Source organism: Kockovaella imperatae, assembly GCF_002102565.1.
Source record: "Kockovaella imperatae strain NRRL Y-17943 chromosome Unknown BD324scaffold_3, whole genome shotgun sequence".
NCBI lineage: Eukaryota > Fungi > Basidiomycota > Tremellomycetes > Tremellales > Cuniculitremaceae > Kockovaella > Kockovaella imperatae.
Window position 1 is genome coordinate 610,000 of NW_019028943.1, and position 24,308 is coordinate 634,307.

General features: G+C 52.4%; 11 protein-coding genes across 11 annotated transcripts; 5 read left to right on the forward strand and 6 right to left on the reverse strand.

Annotated features, from left to right (window-relative positions):
* The first annotated feature begins 151 nt into the window (after nucleotides 1-151).
* Nucleotides 152-4,138, forward strand: BD324DRAFT_679568 (hypothetical protein). Its single transcript, XM_022019047.1, has 7 exons — nucleotides 152-677; nucleotides 830-1,776; nucleotides 1,815-3,524; nucleotides 3,580-3,641; nucleotides 3,687-3,751; nucleotides 3,806-3,963; nucleotides 4,009-4,138. The coding sequence occupies exons 1-7, from the start codon at nucleotides 602-604 to the stop codon at nucleotides 4,048-4,050; spliced, it is 3,060 nt and encodes a 1,019-aa protein (XP_021872928.1). The 5' UTR covers nucleotides 152-601; the 3' UTR covers nucleotides 4,051-4,138.
* BD324DRAFT_618411 (maintenance of telomere capping protein 1) lies at nucleotides 4,139-5,883 on the reverse strand. The gene is made up of 4 exons (XM_022015026.1): nucleotides 5,155-5,883; nucleotides 4,750-5,097; nucleotides 4,392-4,696; nucleotides 4,139-4,331 (listed from the first exon to the last, which is right to left on the reverse strand). The coding sequence occupies exons 1-4, from the start codon at nucleotides 5,828-5,830 to the stop codon at nucleotides 4,215-4,217; spliced, it is 1,446 nt and encodes a 481-aa protein (XP_021872929.1). The 5' UTR covers nucleotides 5,831-5,883; the 3' UTR covers nucleotides 4,139-4,214.
* A 218-nt stretch (nucleotides 5,884-6,101) lies between these two features.
* Nucleotides 6,102-7,554, reverse strand: BD324DRAFT_649160 (hypothetical protein; the record flags this gene model as incomplete). Its single annotated transcript, XM_022017942.1, has 2 exons — nucleotides 6,102-7,434; nucleotides 7,478-7,554. The coding sequence occupies 2 exons, from the start codon at nucleotides 7,552-7,554 to the stop codon at nucleotides 6,102-6,104; spliced, it is 1,410 nt and encodes a 469-aa protein (XP_021872930.1).
* Nucleotides 7,555-7,699: 145 nt separating this feature from the next.
* On the reverse strand, nucleotides 7,700-9,017 carry BD324DRAFT_618413 (hypothetical protein). Its single transcript, XM_022015027.1, has 2 exons — nucleotides 8,240-9,017; nucleotides 7,700-8,187 (listed from the first exon to the last, which is right to left on the reverse strand). The coding sequence occupies exons 1-2, from the start codon at nucleotides 8,838-8,840 to the stop codon at nucleotides 7,868-7,870; spliced, it is 921 nt and encodes a 306-aa protein (XP_021872931.1). The 5' UTR covers nucleotides 8,841-9,017; the 3' UTR covers nucleotides 7,700-7,867.
* Nucleotides 9,018-9,110: 93 nt separating this feature from the next.
* Nucleotides 9,111-11,941, reverse strand: BD324DRAFT_308968 (hypothetical protein). Its single transcript, XM_022012449.1, has 8 exons — nucleotides 11,688-11,941; nucleotides 11,125-11,627; nucleotides 10,280-11,077; nucleotides 10,195-10,240; nucleotides 9,913-10,146; nucleotides 9,750-9,874; nucleotides 9,603-9,698; nucleotides 9,111-9,549 (listed from the first exon to the last, which is right to left on the reverse strand). The coding sequence occupies exons 1-8, from the start codon at nucleotides 11,803-11,805 to the stop codon at nucleotides 9,439-9,441; spliced, it is 2,031 nt and encodes a 676-aa protein (XP_021872932.1). The 5' UTR covers nucleotides 11,806-11,941; the 3' UTR covers nucleotides 9,111-9,438.
* A 322-nt stretch (nucleotides 11,942-12,263) lies between these two features.
* BD324DRAFT_577031 (DnaJ domain-containing protein) lies at nucleotides 12,264-13,100 on the forward strand (the record flags this gene model as incomplete). The annotated part of the gene is made up of 4 exons (XM_022013235.1): nucleotides 12,264-12,324; nucleotides 12,393-12,489; nucleotides 12,555-12,657; nucleotides 12,726-13,100. Coding segments are annotated over 4 exons (636 nt in total), but the record flags the coding sequence as incomplete, so codon positions are not given.
* On the forward strand, nucleotides 12,952-13,649 carry BD324DRAFT_308965 (hypothetical protein). The gene has a single exon (XM_022012448.1). The coding sequence runs from the start codon at nucleotides 13,100-13,102 to the stop codon at nucleotides 13,568-13,570; it is 471 nt and encodes a 156-aa protein (XP_021872934.1). The 5' UTR covers nucleotides 12,952-13,099; the 3' UTR covers nucleotides 13,571-13,649.
* An 80-nt stretch (nucleotides 13,650-13,729) lies between these two features.
* Nucleotides 13,730-16,764, reverse strand: BD324DRAFT_679573 (hypothetical protein; the record flags this gene model as incomplete). The annotated part of the gene is made up of 7 exons (XM_022019048.1): nucleotides 16,602-16,764; nucleotides 16,464-16,542; nucleotides 16,068-16,419; nucleotides 15,577-16,024; nucleotides 15,189-15,527; nucleotides 14,780-15,150; nucleotides 13,730-14,742 (listed from the first exon to the last, which is right to left on the reverse strand). Exons 1-7 carry the CDS (start codon nucleotides 16,631-16,633, stop codon nucleotides 13,730-13,732), a joined length of 2,634 nt encoding a protein of 877 aa, XP_021872935.1. The 5' UTR covers nucleotides 16,634-16,764.
* Nucleotides 16,765-16,947: 183 nt separating this feature from the next.
* On the forward strand, nucleotides 16,948-20,185 carry BD324DRAFT_649165 (mediator complex subunit Med5-domain-containing protein; the record flags this gene model as incomplete). Its single annotated transcript, XM_022017943.1, has 9 exons — nucleotides 16,948-17,019; nucleotides 17,066-17,138; nucleotides 17,178-18,118; nucleotides 18,160-18,311; nucleotides 18,348-18,477; nucleotides 18,516-18,617; nucleotides 18,673-19,241; nucleotides 19,285-19,487; nucleotides 19,536-20,185. The coding sequence occupies 9 exons, from the start codon at nucleotides 16,948-16,950 to the stop codon at nucleotides 20,183-20,185; spliced, it is 2,892 nt and encodes a 963-aa protein (XP_021872936.1).
* A 175-nt stretch (nucleotides 20,186-20,360) lies between these two features.
* BD324DRAFT_649166 (hypothetical protein) lies at nucleotides 20,361-21,896 on the forward strand (the record flags this gene model as incomplete). The annotated part of the gene is made up of 10 exons (XM_022017944.1): nucleotides 20,361-20,440; nucleotides 20,566-20,669; nucleotides 20,728-20,756; nucleotides 20,828-20,860; nucleotides 20,948-21,139; nucleotides 21,239-21,287; nucleotides 21,354-21,435; nucleotides 21,507-21,628; nucleotides 21,682-21,762; nucleotides 21,820-21,896. 10 exons carry the CDS (start codon nucleotides 20,361-20,363, stop codon nucleotides 21,894-21,896), a joined length of 849 nt encoding a protein of 282 aa, XP_021872937.1.
* On the reverse strand, nucleotides 21,882-23,322 carry BD324DRAFT_308884 (actin lateral binding protein). The gene is made up of 8 exons (XM_022012447.1): nucleotides 23,122-23,322; nucleotides 23,015-23,029; nucleotides 22,780-22,854; nucleotides 22,559-22,706; nucleotides 22,400-22,481; nucleotides 22,252-22,342; nucleotides 22,133-22,201; nucleotides 21,882-22,076 (listed from the first exon to the last, which is right to left on the reverse strand). The coding sequence occupies exons 1-8, from the start codon at nucleotides 23,122-23,124 to the stop codon at nucleotides 22,074-22,076; spliced, it is 486 nt and encodes a 161-aa protein (XP_021872938.1). The 5' UTR covers nucleotides 23,125-23,322; the 3' UTR covers nucleotides 21,882-22,073.
* Nucleotides 23,323-24,308: the final 986 nt, after the last annotated feature.

Here is a 24,308-nt window from a genome sequence, read left to right on the forward strand (position 1 = left end):
ATGCCGTTCTGGATCTGTCCCCCCTTGCTTCTATTAATGTGTTTTTATGCATCCCTGTTCCCGTAGTTGAATGATGATGATGCAGATGATCGTTCGGATGGTTAATTAAAATGTTTATGTATTTTAGTCGATCGCTCAGTCCCGCCGCTTTCGGTCTTGATCATCGCTACTTCTGTCATTACATCTCAAGATTGCCCAATAGGCGTCGAGAACTCGCCATAACTCTAACCGCACATTGCGGAGACGGCTGTTAACCTTGCTTAATCCTGCGTCAAAGGACCTTCCGCCAGTGTCGTGAGAACTACAACTGCTGCCCTTCGGACAACGGCAGAACCACCGACGCGGATCCGAACATACATCTCCTTGTTGTCCGGCCTACCTGACCCTCTGGACAGTGCATCTCTTCTCCCTGTGAGACCATGTCGCTTCGTGGACAATGAATCACCCCACCTCTTGGTGCTAGTTCTGGGTCTGGACACGTCGCAGTCGCTGTGTCGCGGCGGGGGACACACCAGAAGGTCGCTTGGGTCAACATTAACCATATTTTCGACCACCTACGGTTGATTGGACTCCTCGCAGGCTCCGTTCAGTCTCTGACACGATGAACGACGTTCACGTACAAAGGCAGAGAAGTGAGAGCGAAGGTGCAGGACAGGTGCCAGAGACTTACGGCGCAGGTATGTGTTTTTCGTCCTTCGCATCCCATAACTACCGAATTGTGTTGGCTGGCGATTTCGCTACACGATCTCTATGCCATCTTTCCTCTCACATCAATGAAGCTCTCGTTGGAAAAGGCTTGGCTGCTGACACCTTCTTGCTCTCTTCACAGACCTCTCGTTAGGATCATCCAGCTCAAATCGCGCTCAACATTCCGTTGCCTCCTCCACAGCACAGACTTCCATCGACCTTACCCAAACAACAGCTTACTCGTCTTTCGATAGCCACCATGCCTCTGGTGAAGCTGCCAAGCCAGATTCTGACTTCTTGGGTATGGTCATGAATTGGGGAGCCAACGACAATAACAGGCGGTCAGATGTGCGGACAAGTCAGATGCTCAGCGGTAGTGTGTTTGGCCAATCTCCCGTTACCCACGGCCCACCTGGTCCTCCTCGTGAGTGTATCATCTTGCGGTCAAGTCGAGACTGTGTACTTACTAGTGCACGCGTTGAAGCTTCTGCGCCGCCTCCTCCGCCCCCATCTCACCAAAGTCAGGCTCCAAGAGCTTCCCGAATCCCGATCCAAGCCTTTCGTCGGAATACCTCTGGACAAGCTCCACCACCGACCCTCCCGCCGCCAACCAGCGCGCTCCCTGCGCTACCGACTGGAGCTCCTCAGGAGCCTTCAACACCATCGAGGTCCGGGAGCACTGGCTCACATTCCCCTCGAGCTTCCTCTCATCGACAATCCGCAACTCCTCCTCCTCGTTCTACTTCTCTTCTCTCTCCAGCACACCTGGTCGAGGCCGAATCATCCGCTGGACCTTCAACCTTGTCCTCAAATCCCTCACCCTCATCTCCGCTTCGCTCAACCCATTCCAAGTCGTCTCGCACGCCTTCTCGTCATCTATTACAATCTGCCCTGGATCTCGCACAACGTGCAGTGGAAATGGACAAGAATAATGACGTCCTAGGCGCTCTTGATGCGTACAGAGAGGCTGTCGCCCGTCTGAAGAACGTCATGGAGCGTGTTGGAGTGGAACCGGGTAAAGAAGAAGGGCGAAAGCGCAGAAACACTTCCGGCAAGACTGAAGAGGAAGGCCGCACGCTCAAAGGAATTGTGAGTGTTACAACGCACACTCTCTGACAAGCTCGCAGCATGACGCGTACGTCGCTCGCATACAGTTGTTGATCTCGTATGAAAACCGAGATGAAGCAGTAGACAACACGCCACCCGCAACGTCTGTCTTATCGTCGACCAATCCATCCATGTCTACATCAACACTCGTCCCCAAAACTCCCCCATTTGAAGCTTCTCAAGCTGGGGAGAGAACTCCGAGACCGTCCATCGATGTGACGGCACGTGATCTCGGTGCACTATCTTTGAACACTAACGAGGACACCGTTCGCCATGATTCCGCTCATAACGAGCTCGCTTCGCCATTCGCATCTGGTCGACGACCGACAGATTCAGGCTTCCACCGGCAAGACCTTTCAATGGCAGCTGGTGGCGCTCAGGGCCAAGCGCCTTTTGGAACTCCACGGAGCACTTCGCAAAGCCTATCGCGCGAATCTCCGCAATCTTCCCAACAAAGTCCAGATATCATGTCACCCGCGTCGTCGACACGCAGTAGAGGTAGCAGGCGTAAGGTCTCGCGCCCATCTGTCGGCTTGGAGTCAGAATTGGATTTGCAAATCTCGGAGGGAGAGGAAGACATGGAAATCCTGGACAAGACTCCACAAATCGCCAGTTCATCGAGAATGAGCACGAGCGAGACAAGTCAATCGTCGCCCCGGCGATCGTCTGGGGTAGTGGATACTGATCGACCACTGCCGCCTTTGCCACCACCAATGAGTCATTGGGTGGATGGTCAGCCGAAGATCCATGCGCGACAGGCGAGTCTGGGAAGAAGCTCCATGCTCGTTAGCCCTTCTACAGCCTTGGGAACGATCTCGCAACGGCGACAAAAAGGTATCGCTGATCCACCAGCATCGGCGCAGAACTTGCAGCAAGCATCCAGCGAGGGACTGTCAGCATTCAGTGGGACTTCAGCCTTCCCCACCCGTGTACCCTCTGACCGACAATCCTCCGGACTCTCGTCCTTACTCCCCACCCGCCTACGTACGCGCTCACAACCTGGACGTGTGGGTCCGGAGGAGATACCACCGCTGCCCACTGCCACAATCAGGCACCAAGCGTCTTTTAGCTCGCAACACAAGCCATCCATCGCGAGCCTGAACCATGGGGATAAGACTGGTTCAGACACATCCCGATTCGATTCAAATTCATTGGTCCCACCACCTTCTGCGTCACCCATGTCTCTCAGGTCTGTGGGACGCTCACTCAACCCTCCGCCATCCTCTGTCATTTCTGCCTCCGGCGCTCTCATGTCACCATTGCCAGAAAGCCAGCCCAAAGATCTCGTACATCGTCCCTTCCACCTCTTGCGTCTTTTGCAGCGGTCCATGGACCCAAGCAGCTCTGGATCCTACCTCACGGCCAAGATACATATCTCTTCCGCCGTGTGGAAACCTGCCATTTGGCCAAAGACGGCTTCCGGCGTCAAGGCTTTGGGCCCACCAAAGATTGCAGGTCAGGAAGCCAAAGTGAGAATTATGGAAAGTCTCATCATCAACATTGGTATTATCTCTCGGACGGGCTTGATCTTATTAGATGGACCCCGAGACTTTACACCACCGGATGGTACGGAGGGGGTGGGTGATCCTAGCGTCAGCAGGTCCATGAGTGCGATGGCAGATGAGCTTTGCGGAGCCTTTGACGCGCTTGAAGAGGAAATGGACGCCGGACACAAGCTTTTGAGTAAAAATGGTGTGGTCGTTGGCGCTTGGAAGGGCAAAAAATCGGGTGTGAGTACAGACATTGTGCCTGAACGGGCAAGATCGTGCTGACTGCCGTCTTCAGACTGGCATGTCATGGGGCAACAAGCTCTCCAAGACAATGGACAAGATTGCCAACAATAAGGCGTGAGTTGTAACCCCTGACATCTGTGAGTACTGACACTACCGCAGGGTCGAATCGCCAGATCGCTACGTAGATCTGCTGTACAGCTTTTGTGCCCATATTCAGGTCATCAGTGAGTCTTGTTTTTGACAGAGATCAAAACAGCATCGTGTTGACTTTGTGCAAGGCGACCACCTATCATGCGCCCTGGGTCCCTGCACTCAAAACTATTCATCGCTATCCGATAGATCTTTCAACGAGCTCAAAGCTCGACTCTTACGTGCTTCTGATTTTGTCAGTCTTGTCGTTGTACCTTGGATTTTGGACGATTTTAAGCAATTCTTCGTGAGTCGTCTTAAGGACTCGTTTGCAGATGCTGACCAAGCGCAGTTGCGATATCTGAAGGGAGGGGTTAGGTACATGGAGGAATAAAGGCCAGGGTGGATTTGTCACCTGAGCTGGTTGCATCGTATCTTGAACGAGCACACTGTTCCGAGTGTTCATGTAGATGTTGACGGATGATCACAAACGATGCAAACCAGGAGACCGCTGTCTATTTACAAATAAGTGAACGTCTTGAGCCCTTGGCAGCTGCCCTAAGCCTTCTTGTCTTCCTGGGATGTCTCTGCAGGAGCCGCACTTGTTTCCTTTGGTTCGGTAGGCGTCGCGGGTGTCGCGATCGATGGCTTCATGCCCATTCTCGTTGCAACGTACTGCACAGGAGCTTGTCAGCATGTGTAGAGCCAGGATCATCCGCATCATGCTAGACTCACATCTTGAGCGATGATCTCCACTCCGTTCCTGAGCACTTCGACCAGTCTCTCCTCCACCCAGTCACTCTTCTCGTATTCGACATCGAGCCAATCGGCTGGAGCGGGTTGCGAGACGGTCGTGAAGCGGAGGGAGTGTGAAGGGTCTTGAAGCGTCATGAGGAAGTATAGGTGTTTGGGCGGAGTGGGCGCTGAACCAGGCTCAGATTTGCTCTGGGACAGGAGGATAGGCGGTTCAGGTATAGAGAGCGGGGCGAGAACAGGCTGAAGATGAAGGAAGATGGGAACAGTAGTGACAGGTACGGAAGCTGGCGAGATATCGACAGTGAGCGACGAGACACTCTGTCTGCAATCAACTTACGATTCGCTCTGGCTCTGCCCTGAGGATTCTCTTCTTCCCTCTCGCGAACCTTGACAATCTGCTCATTCTGCCTCTTCCAACCGGTTTCAAACCCTTCGACAGGGTTCATGTTTCTTTCCATGTCCTCCTGAGCTGGATCTTCCGCAGACCACATGACGATCAATTCTCCAGACTCCGTCTGCTCGAGGATTTTGGTCCAGGCTCGATAGACTACGCCTTCGACGCCGGCGTATCCTGACATTGGGTGTGCGAGCCATAGCTCGAGGGTCTCATGAGCCGCAATCGGTGGTGCCACGGTGTCGAGGATCGTTGTCAGAGTGGACGAGGTGTGCTTCAGAAGGTCCTCTCCTGTATAAATGTAGAACCTTTAGCAGTCTATAGGTCGAGAAGAATGAGGTCACTCACGCAGCTTCTCGAGATCCACGCCCTTGACGATCCCTCCCAATCTCTCTTCTGCCCCTTGTCTCAACTTGTTCAGATCAACACCCTTGAGCTGCTCAGACACTCCCGCGACACCCTCCGTCCTGACCCTCTTGTATCCTTCATCCGCGATTTTCTGAGCATTCTGCAGGGCCGACGTCGCACTAGACCACCATGAACTTCCCCATCCACTGCTTGCACCCGAAGCAGCACTGGCCGTGGGAACGTTGACAGGTGCGCTCGCCAAAGTAGCGCTGGAGCTCGAACTGGGAGCAGCAGCCGTAGCGGAGCTGGATTGAGGTGTAGCTGCTCGAGGTGCCGATGGTTTAGGGGCAGAAAGAGGAGCACGTTTGGTGTTGATTTGAGCTTGGAGGAACGCTAAAGCTTCATTCGCCTCGTCATTCTCAGCTTCTACAACGGGAGGAGGCGGAGTCGCGGTCTTGCTTCGACCCAAATCTACCGAGTTGGAAAGATCTGTACTGGATTTGATGCTTTTGGGTCGGGCAGAGTCAGTCGATGCCCTTGGGAGCTCTCCCGCAGCGATTGGGGCAGAGGTTGATGGGGCTGTTTCGATACCGGCGGGCGGGGCATCTAGATTGTCAAGGCTTGACAGAAAATCGGCAGCTTCCTCTGCCTTGGTCTTCTTAGACTTGGGAGGCATGATAAGCTTGTGATTATACTAGTTGTCGATGGGGGACAAATATAGGATGAAAGGGGGAATGCTTTTGGCTTGGTTGGTCGCGTACCGGTGGCAAAGGCGGCAAGTGGCGGGCGGCGCAGAAGCGATATGGGTTGGGGACAAGTCAATTTAGGAGAGCTATTGGCCATGCATGCTTCACGAGCATACATCTGCTCCTCGTTCTCCTCAGTATGACTGCTTATGCAAGATCTCGCAGTCAAATGTCCTTTCGCATGTCTGACAAACTCCTCATCTATTCTGTACGAAACCCCTCCATTGGCTTCATCCCGAACCAAGCCACAGCTCTCGCGTAGCCAATCTTGACCATTGGCCCCACGGTAGCCTTCATCTCCTGTTCGTATGCCCGTATGACCTCCTCGGTCCATCCTTCTCCATCCCGTTCTCCTGACGACAGCCTCTCGGCCAAATCCATGCCATCCCCCATGGCACTGTTGGCACCCTGCCCACCCGTCGGAGGCATGCAGTGCAGTGCATCTCCAAGCAATGTGACGTGTCGGTCCGTACTCCAATTCGGAAGCCTCATAGGATCAGAGGTAGTCATGCGCATGACGGCGGTCTCGCTCGTTGATTGCTCCTTGAGGATGACTCGGAGGCTATCTTTCCATTCACTGCTGATCTTCAGCGTCAATTCAGAGACTTCTTCTGGGGACATGGCAAATAACTTGTCATCCGGGACATTGAAAGACACGTTGTCCCCTATCAAGGACCAAAATACGTAGGGATTCGGGGATTCTTGATGAGAAAACTCCATGTTGTCCTTGAGGAGAAAGACCTGATGATGCGGATCGCGGGCGTCCTTGATGAGTTTTGGGCCTTGCCGGATGTTGTCAGACAGCTGTTCAAGGAGATCCGAGGTCAATGGCGTCTTGCCGTACACTAAGCGGACGCCAGTATCGAGAGGAATGCTCGCCTCGCCTATCAATTGACGAGCTACACGTGAGTGAACGCCGTTTGCTCCAACCAGCAAAGACCCTTCCGTGGAGCTGGAACCATCTGAGAAGTGGGCAATGACTCCATCAGCCGTTGCGGTGTATCGTTCAAAAGCTTTGGCATAATGCGGTGACGGCAAATCCTTGAGTAAATCGTTTCGAAGCTCTCGTCTGTCGACTTGGAAGTGATACCTCATTGGAAGTCTCGAGCTGGTTCCAGCATCGTTTTGAGAGGTGTCATTCGCTTGAAACGAGGTAGGACCAATCTTTCCACCTCCTGGACCGGATCCAGGTCCGCCCTTGCCCTTACCGAGCTGTCCACCTCCAGGCACCTTGATTTCGAACATTGAGCCCACCTTCTCGCCAGATAGAGCATCGACGATCGCACCATCAGGCATAGCCTTGAAGGGTTGACCGCTGCGCTGAAGCACGCTCTGCATCGTCGAGTCAGGAAGACACGTCTCAAGTGCAGTGGGCCCTTTGCCCTGCAAAGTGATCCGATATCCTTGAGCGCGAGAGGAATCAGCGACATCCCGTTCATACAGCTCGAATGGGATGTTCCTGCGTCTCAATCCGTGAGCGAGGACCAGACCACCAAGCCCAGCCCCGATGATGAGGACGGGTTTGCGCGGCTGTCTGTAATTGTGTCAGCGTCGCGCATTCCGCCGATGCAACTCACGAAGACATTTGGCGAGCCAAAGTCGGGTCCTTCATCACCGCTGCGCGGTTCAGAACGGTTTTAGCTGCATTGAGCATGACATAAGACTGTTGATGAGCATCACATCTCCATTACTCTGGCTTTCTGAGTTGTATTTGTACTTCATGACCCGTTCATGCAAGTCAACGGCCCATTGACGAGATGATCAGCGAGATATCTCCCGAAGAGTCATCAATGTCCGTCATCGCGGAAAACAGAATCAGCATCTATGGCCCATCAGTTGCTGTGCCAGCTACATCGAGAGACATTCGGTCGCCTGAGCGCCGCAGACCTCAGCATTGCAGCTACCTCTGTCGAATCATGCATGCAGTCTCGTACTGTCGTAAAGTGACACTTCTTGGATTCTGCGTTCTAATTGGCCGGATGGGCGTCAAACTTGGATCGCCTCAACCAGTTCTCGAATGACCCGAATTTGACACCCGAGTATCGCTCGAGACTTGGCTCGAGAGGCAACCCCAGGTAATATCCCTTCTCGTTGAACAGCTTGATGCTATTTGCGAGCTCGGGAAGCGGAACAGCAGAGTATGGCAACGTGCTCTGTTTGACATTCTTTCCGGTAATTTTCTCGAAAGCCGCGGCCATCTCGGGGACGGTGAGGTATTCAGTCGAGGCGAGGATGTCCTGACCTTGGAACTTGTCGGGATGCTCGAAGATAGGAGCGACGAATTTGCCTGAGGATCGAAGTCAGTATTGAGCTGGTCTTGGCTCAAAGTATGCACTTACCAAAGTCCTCCTCAATGTCAATAACGGGTATCTTGGCGTGAGGTTGGACAGCCGTATCCAGGTGAACTTGGCCTTCCTTATCATAGGTGGGTACGCCAAACGGAGGGAAATTGACCCAATTTTGAGCATAGAATCCAGCAAAGACAAAGGCAGCGGGTACATTGAGCGATTTGATGTATTCCTCGACCTTGTATTTCATCGTAAAGTGGGGGACTGGAATCTTGCCATCCGTGGCCTTTTCAATGTCGTGAAGCGATGACCAGACCAGGAACTTCACATTGGCGGCGACGGCGGCATCGACAAGTGCTTTTCCATGGATGAAATCGGTATTGGGGTCGAGTTTCATCGATGGGTCCCAAAAGGACGTCACGAGGAAAGCGCCCCAAGCTCCTTCGAACGCTGATTTAAGAGACGAGGAGTCGTTCGCGTCTCCCTTGACGACTTGGACGCCCTTTTGAGCGAGAGACTTGGCAAAGGCCGAATCGGGATTTCGAGTGACCCCTCTGACGGTGAACTTGCCAGTAGCGAGGAGCGCATCAACGACGCTACCTCCTTGATAGCCGGTAGCGCCGAGCACGGTGACGATGGGTAAAGAGCTCATTGTGAGGTCAGATGACAGGAGTGCAGATTGTGCGATGCAGTGGAATGTGGAATCGATGAATGGAAGAGTGCGATGATCTCAATAGACTCTCGACAAGACCCCCTTTATATACCTTTTCTGACATCCGCCGTCCCCCTATCTTCATCGCTACCTTGTGGTCCTCAGCTTACATGATCCTTCTGGAATGTGATTGATTACCAAGTCGCCGTTAATAAAGCCGAACGCCACTATCGCCGCCACATGGAAATATTGCAGACGGTGCTCGCTTTACCACAAGCGGGTTTTTCGCCGGGATACCTGCTTGGCTGAGTGATCAAAGCCTTTGTAGCAGATAGTAAGCTTCAGCAAAGGGCAGCATAATCTTCGGCTTCGGATTCGGCAGCATGTCTATGAGGTAGTAGTACATCGACAATCCTAGGTGACATGCCGTTGAAATACAATCTTGCCAGCAATGCCTTACTTCCGTCGGAAGCCAAGAATTATGTATCAAATATGGATACATCACAGTCATGGATGCCTGAAAAAAGTCTACAGCTCGAGCTGTTGTACATCAGATTGAGAGATTGAGATTACATTTTCAGTGAACATGCGCATCTCGTCACACGGCCTTGACAGCTGAATCGACAAGCATTCTGCTGCCCTTGACGATGAGAAACTCGCCAGGCTTGCGTGGCAGGGCATGAAAGATGAGTCTGGCAAGGACTTCGCCCTGAGGATCTAAGTAAGCAAAAGGAAGTGTTTGGCGCGACGCATGCGACTCACAAATTCCACAAAGCAAGCGACCACAATCAACCAGATAATGATCCAGGTGATTCGATCCGTAGCTTTTTCTTCAATGTACTCGTGTATCACTTCGAGCTGTAGCTAAATGTCAGCATTATGCGAAAAGCTCAGATAAGAAGGACGTGCCAGATCTCCAGCGACGGCGAGGCGGTCATTGAGAACTTGTGCTCGTGGTCCTATCTCAAGGTATTCCCTGATAGCCTCGTACAGAGGGTACAGGGATGCTTCTGACCAGAACAGCTCGGGCGTGTCTACAATTGTCAGACATGCTCTCCAGGTAAAACTTCACCTAAGATGCCGCCAATAAGGTTGACATCCATTCTCAACCTGAACAACCTGCCGGTCATCTTGAGAGCTTCCCTTCGATTCATCTGCAGATGACCAGTTGTTGACAATTCCTTCGGGAAGGATGAGGTGAGCGATAACGATTCCTGCATAGTCGCTTCGTAGATCGACAACTTGGTGGACTGAGCCAGAGCATGAGCAAGAGATAGCTTGAACAGATGGTTATTGGATTTGAAGGCTGGGAGGGGTCAGCCAAATATTTCCATAGATCGTCCCCGACACCCACTGAACATGTCGTTGTAGATTCGAGGGAATTCTGCAGCTGGGTCGTGCTGGAATGTGAGATCGTGTCATTTTTCAAATTCACTCACGACATAATGAAACTCGTCGACCTCCCAATCTTCTTCATCCAGGCCTTTGACCCATATACCTGCTCGCTCCACATCATCCATGATATCCTTCTCCTCGTCTTCCTGGAATCCATAGAAGACACTGACGCCGTAGCTAAAGAACACTGCCTCGGCGACTTTTCCAGTGAGATTCACAGCAGATCTTCTACGAGCCCTAGCGTTCATGGGCACCGGTTTGGCCCGAGGTGGAGGGATTAAAGCGGGGGCTTGTTCTACCCGATAGTGGTCGTGTTCAACAGCAGGTGCAGCCTCAGGCAGATCATTGGGCGATAGAGCCGGTGCAGGGATATGCTCAAAGTATTTCGGATCTTCTGGGGAGAGTTGAGTACCAAGGGTGACTTGGGTTGTCGCAGCTTGCACACCGACATCGTCGTCTAGACGTAGCTCGAGAGCATCGTCGAAACCATCTCTCCTCTCCATACGCTCCTGCATTATCTCGATAGCTTGCTCCCGTTCTTCTCCTTCGCCTGCGGGGATATCCATCGCGCGGAGAGTGTTCCCACCGATCGGCGGAGATAGCGGCAGGTCGGTAGGTGAAATGGGGGGTGGAGGAGATTCAGATAGGATGTACTCAGAGGGGTTGTGATGGGCTTGAGGGGCGTCCTCAGCCACAGACGGAAAGTAAGAATCATCATAACCCAGATCCTCGGCTAGAGTCATGCGTTCTAGGAGAGAGACGCCTCCAGGTGACTTCATGGCAGGCGACGATCGTACGGTAGTCGAAGCGGCGTATCCCGGAAGCAGGGGGAGCGTGTAAACCTGAACCATGGTCAGTAGTCTGTAAGAGTAGCGGAGCTTGTACTTACAGCGTAGATACAGTCATCGAAGACTCTGACGACTCCAACACCATGTTCTCTCTTGAGAAACGCCTGCAAAAGCTTCAGCCTGTAGGCCTCCGCAGTTGCATAAGCGGTCAGTCGAGGTAGACCATTCTCCTGTCTTTCCCTTTTGGTCATCTTTTCGGCATCGGATCTCTCATCGCCTGGCGGAGCATGTCTAGATGATCCAATCGCAGGAGGAGGTGGTTTAGGCGGAGGGATGAGAGATAAAGAGACTTGTGACCCCATGGGTGATCGAGGAATCGGTGCTAATTGCGCATCTTCAGGTAACAAGACGTGTCTTTCTGTCGTTTTGGAGGTTCTAACAGGTAAGGACTGTTTGACTCCTCTTGCAGGCGTGCCTTTACCGAGAGGTGATGGTATTCGGGGCGTGGACATGTTTCTTAAATGAGCCGGAATGGATGCTAGATTTCCGGTCGTCCGTGATGCTTCTTGGCCTTGACGAAGTGACGATGCAGTCCGGGCGAGTCCTGGGGGGGAAGGTGATCAGCAAACCTCTGAGCATCGGTCGTAATAGTACCAAAACTCACCAGGAAGGGCACCAGCACTACGACGAGGCATAGGATTACTAGAGGACGCAGCTGGCTTCGCGCTGGTCCCTAAGGGCCTCGATGGACCCGCAGGTCCGGGATTACTAGGCCGGGACATGATGCAACGCTCGAGGCTGACGACGGGATTTCTCTAGCCGAATCGGGGCTACTCAAAGCAGCCAGAGTCCTCTTCTTGTTCCTCTATAGTTGCTGAGAACCAGTCCGTGTCGATTGTACCTGTCGGGTGGGATGGAAGAATCACAAAAGGCGATCTGATGATGACCTCTCGTCCTTCCTGATTCTCGGATCCGAAGACTTGGGGGGTTCAAAAAGCGGTAAAATTCCTCAGATCAATGCCTGGGTTTCAGCGAGCTGGTGCTCTCTTGTAAGCTATCACAGCTGCCTCTGACGAGCATCGCAGAGGCTCAAGATGAGGCTCATTGGTCTCCTGGCCACTTTGTTCCTCGTCGGAACGCTTGTTCTGGGGTGAGTTTGGGTCTTCGCTGGCCCCCTTGCTTTCAGCCAAAGTAGACGCGAAATACATTGGCTGAACTTTTTGTCTTGTTCTCGCTCAATAGCTGGACCAAGGAAGACTATGAAATCTTTGATATCGTCAGCGAGCTAGAGGCTGCAGAGGGTGAGAGGGACGGCTGGAAGGCAGTGCCCCCAAACAAACGAAAGAGAACGCTGAGACGATCCTCCCAGGCAAAGGCACCACGTTCTACTCTTGGTTGGAGATTGAACCGTCTGCATCGAAAAATGATATCGTCAAGGCGTACAGAAAGAAATCATTGGAGCTACAGTACGTCTGTGGCATTCAAGGCACACAAGTCTACCCCTTTCAAAAGTCTGACGACCTTTCGCTAGTCCCGACAAGAATGTTGGAGGCAAAGATATCGAAGCTCGATTTGCCAGGCTCGGTCTCATCAATGAGATTCTGAGATCACCAGAACGAAGAGACAGGTACAACGTGGGTTTGAGACTCGCTCCACTCTTCCTTCTCCTTCTTCTTCTTGGAGACTGACCTGAGCGTCTTAGTTCTTCTACAAGAACGGTGTGCCGAAATGGCGGGGAACAGGCTACTACTATTCTCGATACAGACCGACCTTGTCTCATACGCTCATCTTCTTGGTCTTTTTGACATCCCTGTTCCAGTTGTTGGTCTTACGGATGAATTACTCCAGGGATAAGAAGAGAGTCGATTACTTTTACACCACGGCATTGGCGCTCAACAAAAATGGAGCTGGGAAAAGGGAAAAATTTTACGACCCCAACTCGACAGCTGGACCTGAGGAGCAAGATGTCCCTGAGGTCGTCGGGCGCAGAGTCAAAGTGCCAATGGTCCAAGGTCATGATATGGCTGGCGTGCTTGATCTTGCTGTGGTCAATGACCAAGTTTACGTCGTAAGTTGATGAATCTTCAAGCCAAGTATGCCTCGCCCTTACTCTGCCTTCAGCCCCACGAGGACGGTTCTCTTGAACCGCTGTCAGACCTTGCTGTCGCCCCGTCATTCTTTAGCACTTGGCCATTCAGAATTGCTATGCGCCTGGCCAGATCTGCCTTCTCGCACCTTCCTCCCAGTGTCCAATCGTCCCTACCCGTTTCCCTTCGCGCACACCAACAACCTATCGAATCAGAGAGCAACACCGCTGAAGGCTTCGATGTCTCACCTACGAATGGCTCGACATCCCGTAGTAAACAGAAGCCGCGCTCGCAAGGCACAGACACGCCAAACACGGCTACTTCCTTATCAGACTCCGAGGAGGGAGATGAAAACGACGAGACGCCAAACGGCAGTGGGACCGAGGCCAAGCCGAAAAAGAAGCGTGGACCAGGTAAAGCAGCAGGGATGAGGCGGAGAAAGATGGGCATGAAAAAGTAGATGTTCCGGCCTAGACGATAGAGCAAAATACCTGATGATCCTGCATCATAACGCATGAAACTGATAATGTCACACCGAGAGTAGGAATATACAGAGCAAAATTGTCCACAGGGCAAGCACTGACCTTTCAATTGATCGGAAACAGCTAAAGGCTGAAAATCAATTCGACGAGCGATGACCCATCCCTCCCAGCATATCCCGCAGCTGTCTTTCCTCGCCCAATCTCTCTTGCTTCGCTCGGATTTCTGCCCTTCGCTGTGCGGTTTCCATCCCTTTGTTGGCGTTCCCCCTCGCCTTAATACTGCTGACACCGCCTGCCCTCTCGCGGGCCCGCTTGCCAGCTATCGAGGAAGTTTTGCCCGGAGATTTGCCAGGTGATTTGAGATTGACCATCGTACTCGATCTCAAGGGTGCTCTAGGCCCAGCTGGCACAGCTCGTGGACCGGAGAGCACAGAAGTGCTTTTGGTATGGACCAGTCCCTTCTCATGTGGCGGGCTGGACCATGCACTTGGAGGCGGTAGAGAAGGCTTAGGCACATTGAAGCTCGAGTCAAAGGTCGAAGTGTCTCGAGACGATCCCTGTCCGAAAGGCTTTGCTGTCGGGATCTTTGTCTTGGGCACAGAGGGCAGCGGTCTGTCGAAGGACGGCTTGACCGTCGCCTGCATTCTCGCACTGGAAGATGCTGTGGGCTGGAGCAGGGTCGAGGACCGCTTCATCGAAGAGGTGGACGCGGAGAGATTGACGTTGGGTTTCACACAGCCGTTGACGTCCAGCTCAATGCGGTTCAGACTGGCGGCAGGAGGGGCAGGAGCAGGTCGCGCTTTGCGGATCATCTGGGCCTGGCTTTGCTTGCGATCCGACAGTTTCAAGGACAATGTTCCTCCCTGAGGAAGTCCGAGACTGTTGATAGAGCCCGAAGTGGATGATTCACCCCCAAATTCTGGAAGTCGAGGCCGAGATCGCGAGCTCGTGGTGCTACCCTTGGCCACTGAGGTGGTGTGACTACTCGCGCCCGAAACGACTCGCTGCTTCGCGACGCGTTCCGGTAAGTGTGCTCCACTAGACTGTCCGATCGTGGAGATCCCGCTCGCGGCGATGTTCGTTGGGATCGTCTTCCCGATGGAAGCCTTCTTCCGACTGAAGAATCCAAGTCGAGCAGATATTCCCCGACCTAATCGCGTCAGCTATAATCCAATCATTGCCCTCACCTTTGCCAGCGGTAATGCTCGATCGTCTCTTCTTCGCTGCAGCCTTCTTCCGTGATGCACCGGCTCGTTTCGGAGTCCTACCCATGTCACCTATGACATTTACTAGGCTTTTGCCAGCACCACGCAGTGAGCCCATGGTGTTGGGACCGAAAGACAGTCGCTTTCGCTTGGCATCGCGATCGTCTGATGCCTCTAGAGGTAGACCGTTGGGTGCAGATGGGAGATTTGACACTTTTCTCTTCTGACCTGGTGTCGCTGGGATGGTTGGCATTTGAGCAGTCAAGATCTCAAGGTTCCTCGACCCTGAGGCATTGCGGGCTTGTTTGGTGGATCCGCCAGAGGGCTTGCGAATCTGATCGATGGATTGCATCCTTGTCCAATCAGTATGCATCTGGTCGCAGTAACTCACTTCTTGAATTCTCGCGCATGAATCTCGGCGTATCTGTCCTTCTTGGCTTCATTGTTACTGGCAAGACCCCACCCGCCGTGCCTCACGTTCGAATTGACCCTGACGAGATTGCCTAGATCCGCATTCTTACCCTTGAGCAGTTCTTGTCCGAAACTCGTAGCCTTGTCTCCCATATGCGCTTTCATTTTTGCCTCCATCTCGGCCATTACGCGTCTACCAGCATCTTCGAACTGGGCATTGGTGATGGAGATGGAGCTTTCCTTGTGCTGAAGGGTCGGTGCCGGGGTAAACGACCCGGGCATGGGCGGAAGGATGTTCGGGTATGCTGGCGGGCAGCGCCTGAAGAGACGGGTAGACTGAAGGAACCGAGGCTGAGGAGTGTGCGGACAATGCCGGCATAGACCTTCTGTTCAATGCCGTACCTCCTTGCCCTTGCGCCTTGATTGGGGCCATCGAGCGGCGTTCTTTCATCTTGCGAAGGTTCGTCGTTCCAGCGGAGAACGGAAGATTGTCAATGTCTGAAGTTGGTGGAGGAGAGACGAGTCGGAGCGTGCTCGGTCGCTCGAGTAGTGACATGGTGGAGTGGCGTCGTGGGACGCCAACGGCAGACGCAGGGGAGGGCGGTTCGTCGATGATCGTCTCGATGGGCTCAGGGTTGATGACTGGATTGTCCCGTTGCTGCAGGTGAGGAGGAGCTGGAGTGGCAGGCGCGGAGGATGCAGGTGCGGATGGAGCTGAATGAGATCGAGATAAGAGATGGATCGAAGCTCGTCGCGTCATATTGGCAAATGCTCGTAAGGAAGTGGACCTGGAAGATTTCGACTTGGCTTCGCCTTCTTCGACAAAACATCAGCCTCAATCCAGCTTGTGGGAACTCACCTCCAAACTCTGAGAGCGATTCACCGTTCCCTGCACTCTTCCATGAAGAGACACTTGTATGCTTGCTGCTCATCTCCCGATCAGGAGACACGATACTGGCATTGCTCTCTGAGAGGACTTCCCAGCCATCACTTGGTCGAGGTGCATGAGCAGCCCGAGGTGGGTGGACATTGTTGGAATCTGGCGACTCCGCAGGTTGATTTGCAAAGTCGCCCAAGTCATGCTCGAATGAAAGAGGAGGGAGAGAAGGCGGTTTGACCCCTGAAAGAGTAGAAGCGACTTCAACCGTGTTCAGCTTTGCCCAAGGGTTGATGGACATACATTCTTGTAATCGATGGATTAGTTCATCATTCTAGACCCTGATCAGCTTGCGACTGAGTAAGAAGCAGCTCTCACCTTTCCACTGGATCTCAAGCCATATTTCTTCGACAGTGAGACCAGTTGATGCCTTTTCAAGGCATGAAGTGCGGGTGAGCTGCGGTCAAGTCAGTCAGTCTTTACTCTGCCCAATGTTCTGAGACATCTTGTGCTTACTTATGAAGAATATCGTCCGCCATTTTGACCATAGGTAGGTTGTTGACTAGCTCAGTACGCCAGGCGCTGAGTCTGTAGAGTCAACGTGTGATCACAGGACAAGAGTCGTTTGTTGACAGGTCGCAACATGGAAATATACAGATGGGGAATTCGTTGAGTGATTCATATCTACACTGCCTACACCGCTCCCAATACATAAAAAGCAATCGCCACCGACCACTTTCTCACGGTGACCGTTTCCACGTGGGATACACTCTCCGCGGCCCGGCGGGTGGGCAGTCAAGTGAAGTGCTCGAAGATCAGAATGTTATTATCGAACTCATTCGCTGCCAGAGCGGCTACAACGATGGCAAACGAAGACATGGAGCTGCCAGACCTGGTCAGATCAGCTTCCAACAGAGGGTTGTCAGCGCTAAAGGTGAGCCGAGCTCACACAAAGCTGGACTTTTGCTGATCGCCGACAGTTTGTACCTTTAGTCACCTCCTGGTTAGCCAAAAAGGCGCTGGAGGATCAACAAAGTCAAGATGCACTGACAGGTGAGGATGAGGTATCCGACAACAATTACTGACAGATAGACGCTCTGTTGTCGTGCTTGGTATCCCCTCATCCGCCTGCCAACATCCTGGGATACCTAACACAGTGTCTTTTGAAGTCAACCATTACCGCTCGAACATTGGCCATACATCTCCTCATCTACATATACGATGGTCGGAGCCTGTCCGAATCCACTATCATATCCCTCTCTGGACTCGTCATGGGCAGCTTAACGGGTTTAGAGCCGACATCGACGATCCCTTCATCCCTTAACCGACCGATCATTCCTGATATCGGCTCCTCTGACGCTTCTCAATCTATTCCCACTCTCTCTTTACTCTTACCTCTCTTGAGGCAATGTACTCTTCCAGCAGCCCCAGCGATCGTCATCTCCTTCGTTCATCTTCTTCTGAGCATCTTGGAGAAGCACCCCGCTCCACCTTTGGACGTCGGACTGGAGGCAGGTAGCCTACTACAGCTCTTACCTGAGCAATTGGGACTACGACTCAGAGATTGTCTTAGCGGTCTCATGGCGGACCTGACGGATCAAAACCAATTATTGAACACTACGCAGCAAGCCTCTGGACTTCCGATCTCAGCAATTCCACCGCTGGAAACACGAGGTGATATACCCGTTCCAGCCCTACCTTCAGGTCCGCTACAACTGCCTCTCGCCAAAGCCTTACAATTCACCATCATCCATGCCCTATCGGCTTCTCGCTGGACACCTTCCCCCCATTATGCCGCCAGACCCCCGAGACTACCGGAGAATTATTCCAATATTATCCGTCTAGGTCCACAATTGTGCTCGGATCCAGCGACATTTCTCTTGCACCTCTTGCGAACCGCCGTGAACATTCACAATGGCGAGTACGTGGGCTCGACATTCCGAGGCGGTCAGCGATGGATCTTCATGACAGAGCATCTGCCAGCCCTGATCAGATGGTGGAAGGATCAAAATATCCCTGATTGGGCTTGTCCAGTGAGTTATTCGATCCTGACGTCCTGCTAAGTCTGCTCCAGGAGGACATTGTGACGCCCCTATCGACCGTTTTCGAGCTTGAAACCTCGCCTATCGAGCAAAAGAATGGATATGTCTCCGGCGTGATGAAGCAGTACATCTCCGCGGCAGACATGGACGAAGAGGCAGGAAGCTTCGTCCACCCCGAAGGCTGGTGAGTTGATTCCAATCGAGCAACGCTGACCACCAGGATGCTCTGTACCGAGCAGATTACGATACTTCAGAGATACTCCGAGTTCGGACTTCTCAACAGTCAACAGCTGGCTTCTCTTTCTTCCAACATATCCATTCCCTCTCACACTCCTGGGGAGTCTCTCATGGTAGGTAATCATACGCCCCATGAGCTCACCTTGTTCAGCATCGAGTTGCATCGGCATCGAAATCGCACATTAGGCCAATCTCTCATATCGTCATCTACGCTCCAGGAGCAGCCCGATCATTCGCGACCGAGATCATGGAGGTGAGCTCGAGTCAGCACGCATCGGAAATTTGATACTTGCTGAACATCATTTCAGTGCATCTCTGCGTGTCCCAGCGTCCCACCTCCTGAAGGACTGTTTGTGAATCTCGCTTCCGAGCCTGATCTCCTAACTGCCATCTGTGGTTATGTCAATTCAGCTACTATTCTCGAGGCGATCCAACAGCATCTACTCGATGTAGCCGATGATCGAGGAGCTCGAGCTGAAGATCCTCAAGGTGCCTTGACTCGGTTTGGAGAAGCAGTCATTCTTGCCGAGGCGCTCGTCGCGATTGCAGAGCTCGACCCGCCTGAGCTCTTGCGGGACGCTCGACGGTCCCTCAACCTCCCATCTATGGATGAAATGCAAAAATCCTGCGTCAATGGATGGGTCAAGGCGCTGTTTGGTCCGGATGGTATCGATGATCAAGTCCTCCTGGTCACCTCGCCAGCAGACTTTTACCGTCTCGCCCCGTCCCTCATTCAGCAAGCTATCACGGCAACTGCCGCTGGGATGCTTGATCTTCCGACTCTGCACAGTGGTCTGTCTTATTTTTCTCAATCGCTCTTGAGCTGGAGTTTGGGAGGCATCACAGACTGGCTGTGTACCGAGATCGTTCGTAATGGGTAAGTCGAATGCCCATAACCCAGAGGATTGACATCTTTGCAGACATCTGTCTGCTCTGCATCTCAATGTCTTGCAAAATCTTGTTTGCTCCGGAGCATTACCAGTGGCCCTGTTGCGAGTCACGGGACCTGCGATCGCTTCGCTTCTACTGCCTACATCGGGTCTTGCACCCGTCTTTCAGAGCTCCGCATTTGATGCGCGTGGTGTTCAATCAAAGTTGAACGAGCTAAATATCGCACCGCAACGTGAGTTCGACGCCACAGCCGATTTCATGTACTTAGATTGCCTCATAGTGTCATCCGTCAACGCGCTAGAAGACCTTCGTTCAGAGATCCAGATCGTCCGTAACCTTAATCTCGCTCCTGAGTCCTGGGCATCGTCACTTATCAAGGCTATGGAACGAGCTTTGCGGGTCTACCCGACAGCTTCAGTGTCACATCTCATCCTGGAGCAGCTTCTCCAGCCAACTTCCGCCTTGAGCGGCGAGCTGGATCCATTCACCGCTTTTTCGTGCTTACTCTTGGATCTGCGATTCAAGGCGACCAGTCCAATCACCGGATCGCAAAGTTTCATCGACGCATCCATCCCTGCTTTATTCGACGTTGACTCGGCGATAGTCAACGACCAGATTCCTATCTCGAATCTTCTCCTACCCGTAACATCGCTATGCCGAGCGACAAAACACATCTTGCTCTTCGCTTCTGCGCTCAATGCCTCGCAATCGGATACGCTTGCTCATCATCTCATCGATGAGCTCCTCCATCTTCGAGCCCGGATATCCACCGACGGGCAGGAAAAGAATGCCAAGGTTAAGCGGCGCGATCCCGGTATGAACAGTCAGCAAAAGGCAGTGTTAGAAGCTCTGGCTGGGGCTTTAGGAGCTGATGAAGAGCTGAGGGATCGATGGAGTAGGTTTGGTGAGCTCGTAGGGAGTCCGAGGTAGTGTATTGAGCGCTAGCGAGTCGATAGAGGTCCTCTCTCTGCATGCATTATGAGTTGGACCCCCAAGTCGCCGACGGGCCGATTTACAATGATTTGTTTTCGTAAAAATGTCCCGAAGTCCAACAACTTTGTCCATTGTGACCTCTGCCCAGTTGCACAACATTTGTGGTCCCAGAATGGGAGACGGTCTGGAAGTCCCTCAAGAGCTTGTGGGCTCATCGGCCTTATACAATTCTCCTGATCCCCTGTTGAGACGGTGAGTCGAGAGCTAGAGACAGAGGCAGAGGCAGAGCTAGACCTCGACCGAGACCTACTATACCTTGGGCTCCCTTCTTTATCATTGGGAGACCCCCCGTTAGCTGACCCGGTGTCGATGTCTAGATTGCGATTGCAAGATTCCAACGGTCAAGATATACTGGATTTGAATCGATACTTCAGACACAAAGAGGTCTTAGTCTTGTACGCTGGTTCAGAAGGGGGTTCATGTGAGTCAGAGGCGGTCTTGGCCAAGCTGGCATTCAGCATCGCAATCGCCAACACTAGCCATAGCAAATCTCAAAGAACTACATAGGGTGAGTGATACAGTACATTACGAATCAAACCTCGAAGAAGATCCGTTTCTGATTCTGATCGGATACACCAGGACCTGTCGACACTCGCCTTCAAGGAGATAAAGGTACGTCAAGGAATACCCCGCCTGCCTGCACCGCACCCTTGCCTTGTTGAACCTTTTCTGATAAACATCAACCCCTCTCACAAACAGACATGCGCCATCATCTACATTTCAACCGATACCGATGCATCAGCGATGCCACGTATCACCGCCAATGTCCCTTGGACACGAATGATCTTTGCGGACAATTCAGATTTCGCTCCGCCCGTACGGTTCTCTGAAAGCCCAAAGATTGTCGAGATTGAAGACGTGGCTAGGGGAGAGGATTTCATACAGGCGGGGGTGAGTTGAGCGAGAAGAGTGGCGCGCCAGCGAGCGAGCATGAGCGACCTTGCATAGGTCATCATGCCTCTCGTATGTGTGTCACTGACACCCCTTCAGGAGATCGAAGTTGGTGCTGAGAAAATCGAGTTTGGACGAGAAGAATTCCGTGAGTGTCACTATCCTGTCTTCATCCCGCAGACATGCCACCCCCGGATCTGACTCCACCGTCCAGAATTCGACTACGTTCGCCCTTTATCAAGAGCTGCCGTCACTGCTCTCATGCACGCCTATGCGACACCGAGCATTGCCATTTAGTAGGTCATCTCGCCAGTCCTTTTACTCTTCTCAGCCTCAGATCCACTGACACGCTCGCGGCGCCCACTAGCCATATCCCATCACATCAAATTTTATCTCGCAACGTCAGGCCAAGTGCCTTTACACCCTCAAATATCGGCAAGAACTACCATACGTGGCGAAACGGAGGATCTCCGTCGATACGTGTGATAGGTGAGTCTGGGGCCTGGACTCTTCAAGAGCCATCTCTGAAGTGTTTTCGCCAGATATCCTAGCCCGTTTAAAATGGTACTTGTTCATCCTGTTCCTGTCATTATCGTACCGCCTTCTGACCCATTTCGGTGGAGGTAAGTCCTACGTCTATTCCTGACGAACTTCTCGGCGGCTGAACCATTGTCTGGCAGATCAATACAATTTCATACCTCAATTCATGGACATGATCAGCTGGCGAGGTCCGCAAAATGCAGGTGTCATCTTGTAGCCAAACATGTACGATATCGTGTTCATCCGCCTCATCAGAATAGCAGCGGTTGTTTGAACTTGGGTCATTCATTTCATCATTGCAGTAAGGGGGAGCAGCCAGTGTGGAAGGGAGGGAACATGAGAGCCAAATGTATGATGCAGGAGACGAGACGGAGACAGGGCAGAGTAGGTTGGATTACTACATTCAATGGCATCAGCGGGATATCTGGGTCTCCCAGACCGAGTCTATCTCACCAAGCTTTCCATCTGTTGGACGACTTCGTCGAGCTCCCGTTTGGATTGCTGGTATTTCTCGACTGCTTCCTGAGGTGAAAGGGTTAGACAGCCTTGGCGACCAGGAGCATTGTACGCACTCCGTGTTTACGCTCCCATTCGTCTCTCTCTTGCTCTGCACGTTGTACTTGACGTTCAAAGTGTTCAGCTTTGACGTCGACCTGACGCAGTCTGGCACACGGTACGTCAGTTTGGTCTGGAGATTACATCACAAGGGCGCTCGCTCACTTCTCGGTAGTCTCTTTAAGATCCTTTTCGGCCTTATCAAGCTCTTCCTCAAGGAGCTGAACCTTTCTGGCGAGGTTCTCTCCTGCATCCCGGAAAAAAAGAACGTATCAGCTTCTGACAATGTTCGGATGCCCAGGAGGAATGGTAATGGAAACTCACCAGTAGTCTTGTGAGTGTCGCCTTCTTCCGCTGCGGCTTTAAGGTCCTTAACTTTGCCTTCGGCCTTTTCAATATTGTCTTCAGCGACGGATAATTTATGTTGGAGGGAAGAGATCTCTTGATCTTTTTCAAGGATCACTTGGTCTCGCTGGTGAGAGCGTCAGCGACTGCACAGCGCGCGCGAGAGAGACCTGAATGACACGATCCGGAATGGGACTCACCTTCTTCAACTCCTTCTCGGCAGCTTCTGCTCGCTCTTCCAGAGCATCAATCTTTGCGTTTTGCGCGGCGAGTCTCTGGGTGAGAGGAGGTGAGCAAGGGATCTGGAGGAAAGTCTTGGGTCGGGTAAGAGGTGAGGAAACGGGATGGCGTCTAGCAGTGGGCAGATACGCTGGCCACTGTGAAGCGTCCCTTCGACCACTTCGATGAACTCCCTGTGCAAGCTGCTCGACTCACCTCTTTGATCTTGTCCTGTGGGAAAAGGAGGAGGAATGTCAGTGTGATTGATTTTTGGGGAGCTAGCGGCTCGAGCGTGGAAAGCCAGCTGCATGGCCATCACTCACCATGATGCCAGGTGTATGATACGGTCCCCCCTCTTGACTATCTATACAGTGAATGAAAGTCTCCGAAGCTGTAGATGAAAAGGGATCACAACAACAAATCAAATCCACGATTGATGGAGATCAAGGCAGACTATCCATCCGTTGAGCAACTGACGCGGACACGCACCACGCGTGGGGAGAGGGTGATGAGGATTATTATTTTAAATTGGGGTATTATCGCGACCATTTTATCCCAAGTCTAGTCCAGCGACCCCTTAACGAAATTCTGAGAGTTCTCTCCTCTTCTCTTCTCATTCCTACGCCTTCTCACTCCTAGGAAGCACTCGGTGTGATCTTCCACTTGGAAAAAGACAGCTTTCTTTTTCGACACCGTGGTGCAATATTCTCTAGGACTAGAACGGCAAGAATGAGAAGAGAATACCCTCTCATCGATGCCCGCAGGACTGGTCTGCAATTTGATTTAGGTGACTGATCAGTCGTATGGGAGATCGTACACGATGGCAGTCGGGGGAAAATGTCGCCTGCTCGGCCCTTTCAGAACTACATCCAATGCTGCATGGATGACGATGATGTTAGACAAGGATGAGTGATGAAAGTTGCTAAAGGGTCACAAGAGGTCAAGGGAAAGTACTGACGAGACTTAACAAGCTACCTGTCTCACCTCGCACGAATGCCTTTCGTACATCAGCTCTGTCACATGAGTCCCCTCAATTCAAACCACCTCCCACGCCATTCTTATCTTCCTCCCGACCACGTATTTCTACGTCGGTGCAGGATAAACTAAGTGGCAATAGAAAAAATTCCTTGGGCAGAGTCGTATAAAGCAGAACGTGGATAGTCCTTTGTTTCCGTGGCATCTACGTTTTGAACTGTGCTACAGCTCAGAGAGGCAGACGTAGGGAATAATCATGGTGATCAGTGCTTTGTGTAGAATGGTTGGAAGCGTGTATGGAAGCACACCCTCTGATGTGCGCTGCTCATTCGCCCCTGTCCGTTGACCACGCTCCTAAGTGGGGTTGACGATGCGCGTGATAGACAGCCAGCAAGCAAGCGAATAACGGATAGTCCGTCTCGGTAATCGTCTTTCGTCCTCGTCCGATCTACTGTGCTTATGGGAGCATCGGCAACATCGGTCCGGTACCGGTCACGAAGCAAAGATGCATACTTCCTGGTCCGACAGGCGAGCA

Bases quoted from the DNA above. Each gene is read 5' to 3' on its own strand.
- BD324DRAFT_679568 (XM_022019047.1), top strand. From the start codon at position 602: ATGAACGACGTTCACGTACAAAGGCAGAGAAGTGAGAGCGAAGGTGCA. The intron at 1,777-1,814 runs GTGAGTGTTACA...ACAAGCTCGCAG, and splicing joins GCCGCACGCTCAAAGGAATT to CATGACGCGTACGTCGCTCG. The intron at 3,752-3,805 runs GTGAGTCTTGTT...ACTTTGTGCAAG, and splicing joins TGCCCATATTCAGGTCATCA to GCGACCACCTATCATGCGCC.
- BD324DRAFT_618411 (XM_022015026.1), bottom strand. From the start codon at position 5,830: ATGCCTCCCAAGTCTAAGAAGACCAAGGCAGAGGAAGCTGCCGATTTT. The intron at 4,697-4,749 runs GTAAGTTGATTG...ATATCTCGCCAG, and splicing joins GGGCAGAGCCAGAGCGAATC to CTTCCGTACCTGTCACTACT. The intron at 4,332-4,391 runs GTGAGTCTAGCA...GCTCCTGTGCAG, and splicing joins TGGAGATCATCGCTCAAGAT to TACGTTGCAACGAGAATGGG.
- BD324DRAFT_618413 (XM_022015027.1), bottom strand. From the start codon at position 8,840: ATGAGCTCTTTACCCATCGTCACCGTGCTCGGCGCTACCGGCTATCAA. The intron at 8,188-8,239 runs GTAAGTGCATAC...TTCGATCCTCAG, and splicing joins TGACATTGAGGAGGACTTTG to GCAAATTCGTCGCTCCTATC.
- BD324DRAFT_308968 (XM_022012449.1), bottom strand. From the start codon at position 11,805: ATGTCCCGGCCTAGTAATCCCGGACCTGCGGGTCCATCGAGGCCCTTA. The intron at 11,078-11,124 runs GTAAGTACAAGC...ACCATGGTTCAG, and splicing joins TCGATGACTGTATCTACGCT to GTTTACACGCTCCCCCTGCT. The intron at 9,875-9,912 runs GTGAAGTTTTAC...TGACAATTGTAG, and splicing joins CCTTATTGGCGGCATCTTAG to ACACGCCCGAGCTGTTCTGG.
- BD324DRAFT_308965 (XM_022012448.1), top strand. From the start codon at position 13,100: ATGAATCTTCAAGCCAAGTATGCCTCGCCCTTACTCTGCCTTCAGCCC.
- BD324DRAFT_308884 (XM_022012447.1), bottom strand. The intron at 22,707-22,779 runs GTGAGTCCCATT...CGCTCTCACCAG, and splicing joins CCGAGAAGGAGTTGAAGAAG to CGAGACCAAGTGATCCTTGA. The intron at 22,482-22,558 runs GTGAGTTTCCAT...TCCGGGATGCAG, and splicing joins CGACACTCACAAGACTACTG to GAGAGAACCTCGCCAGAAAG.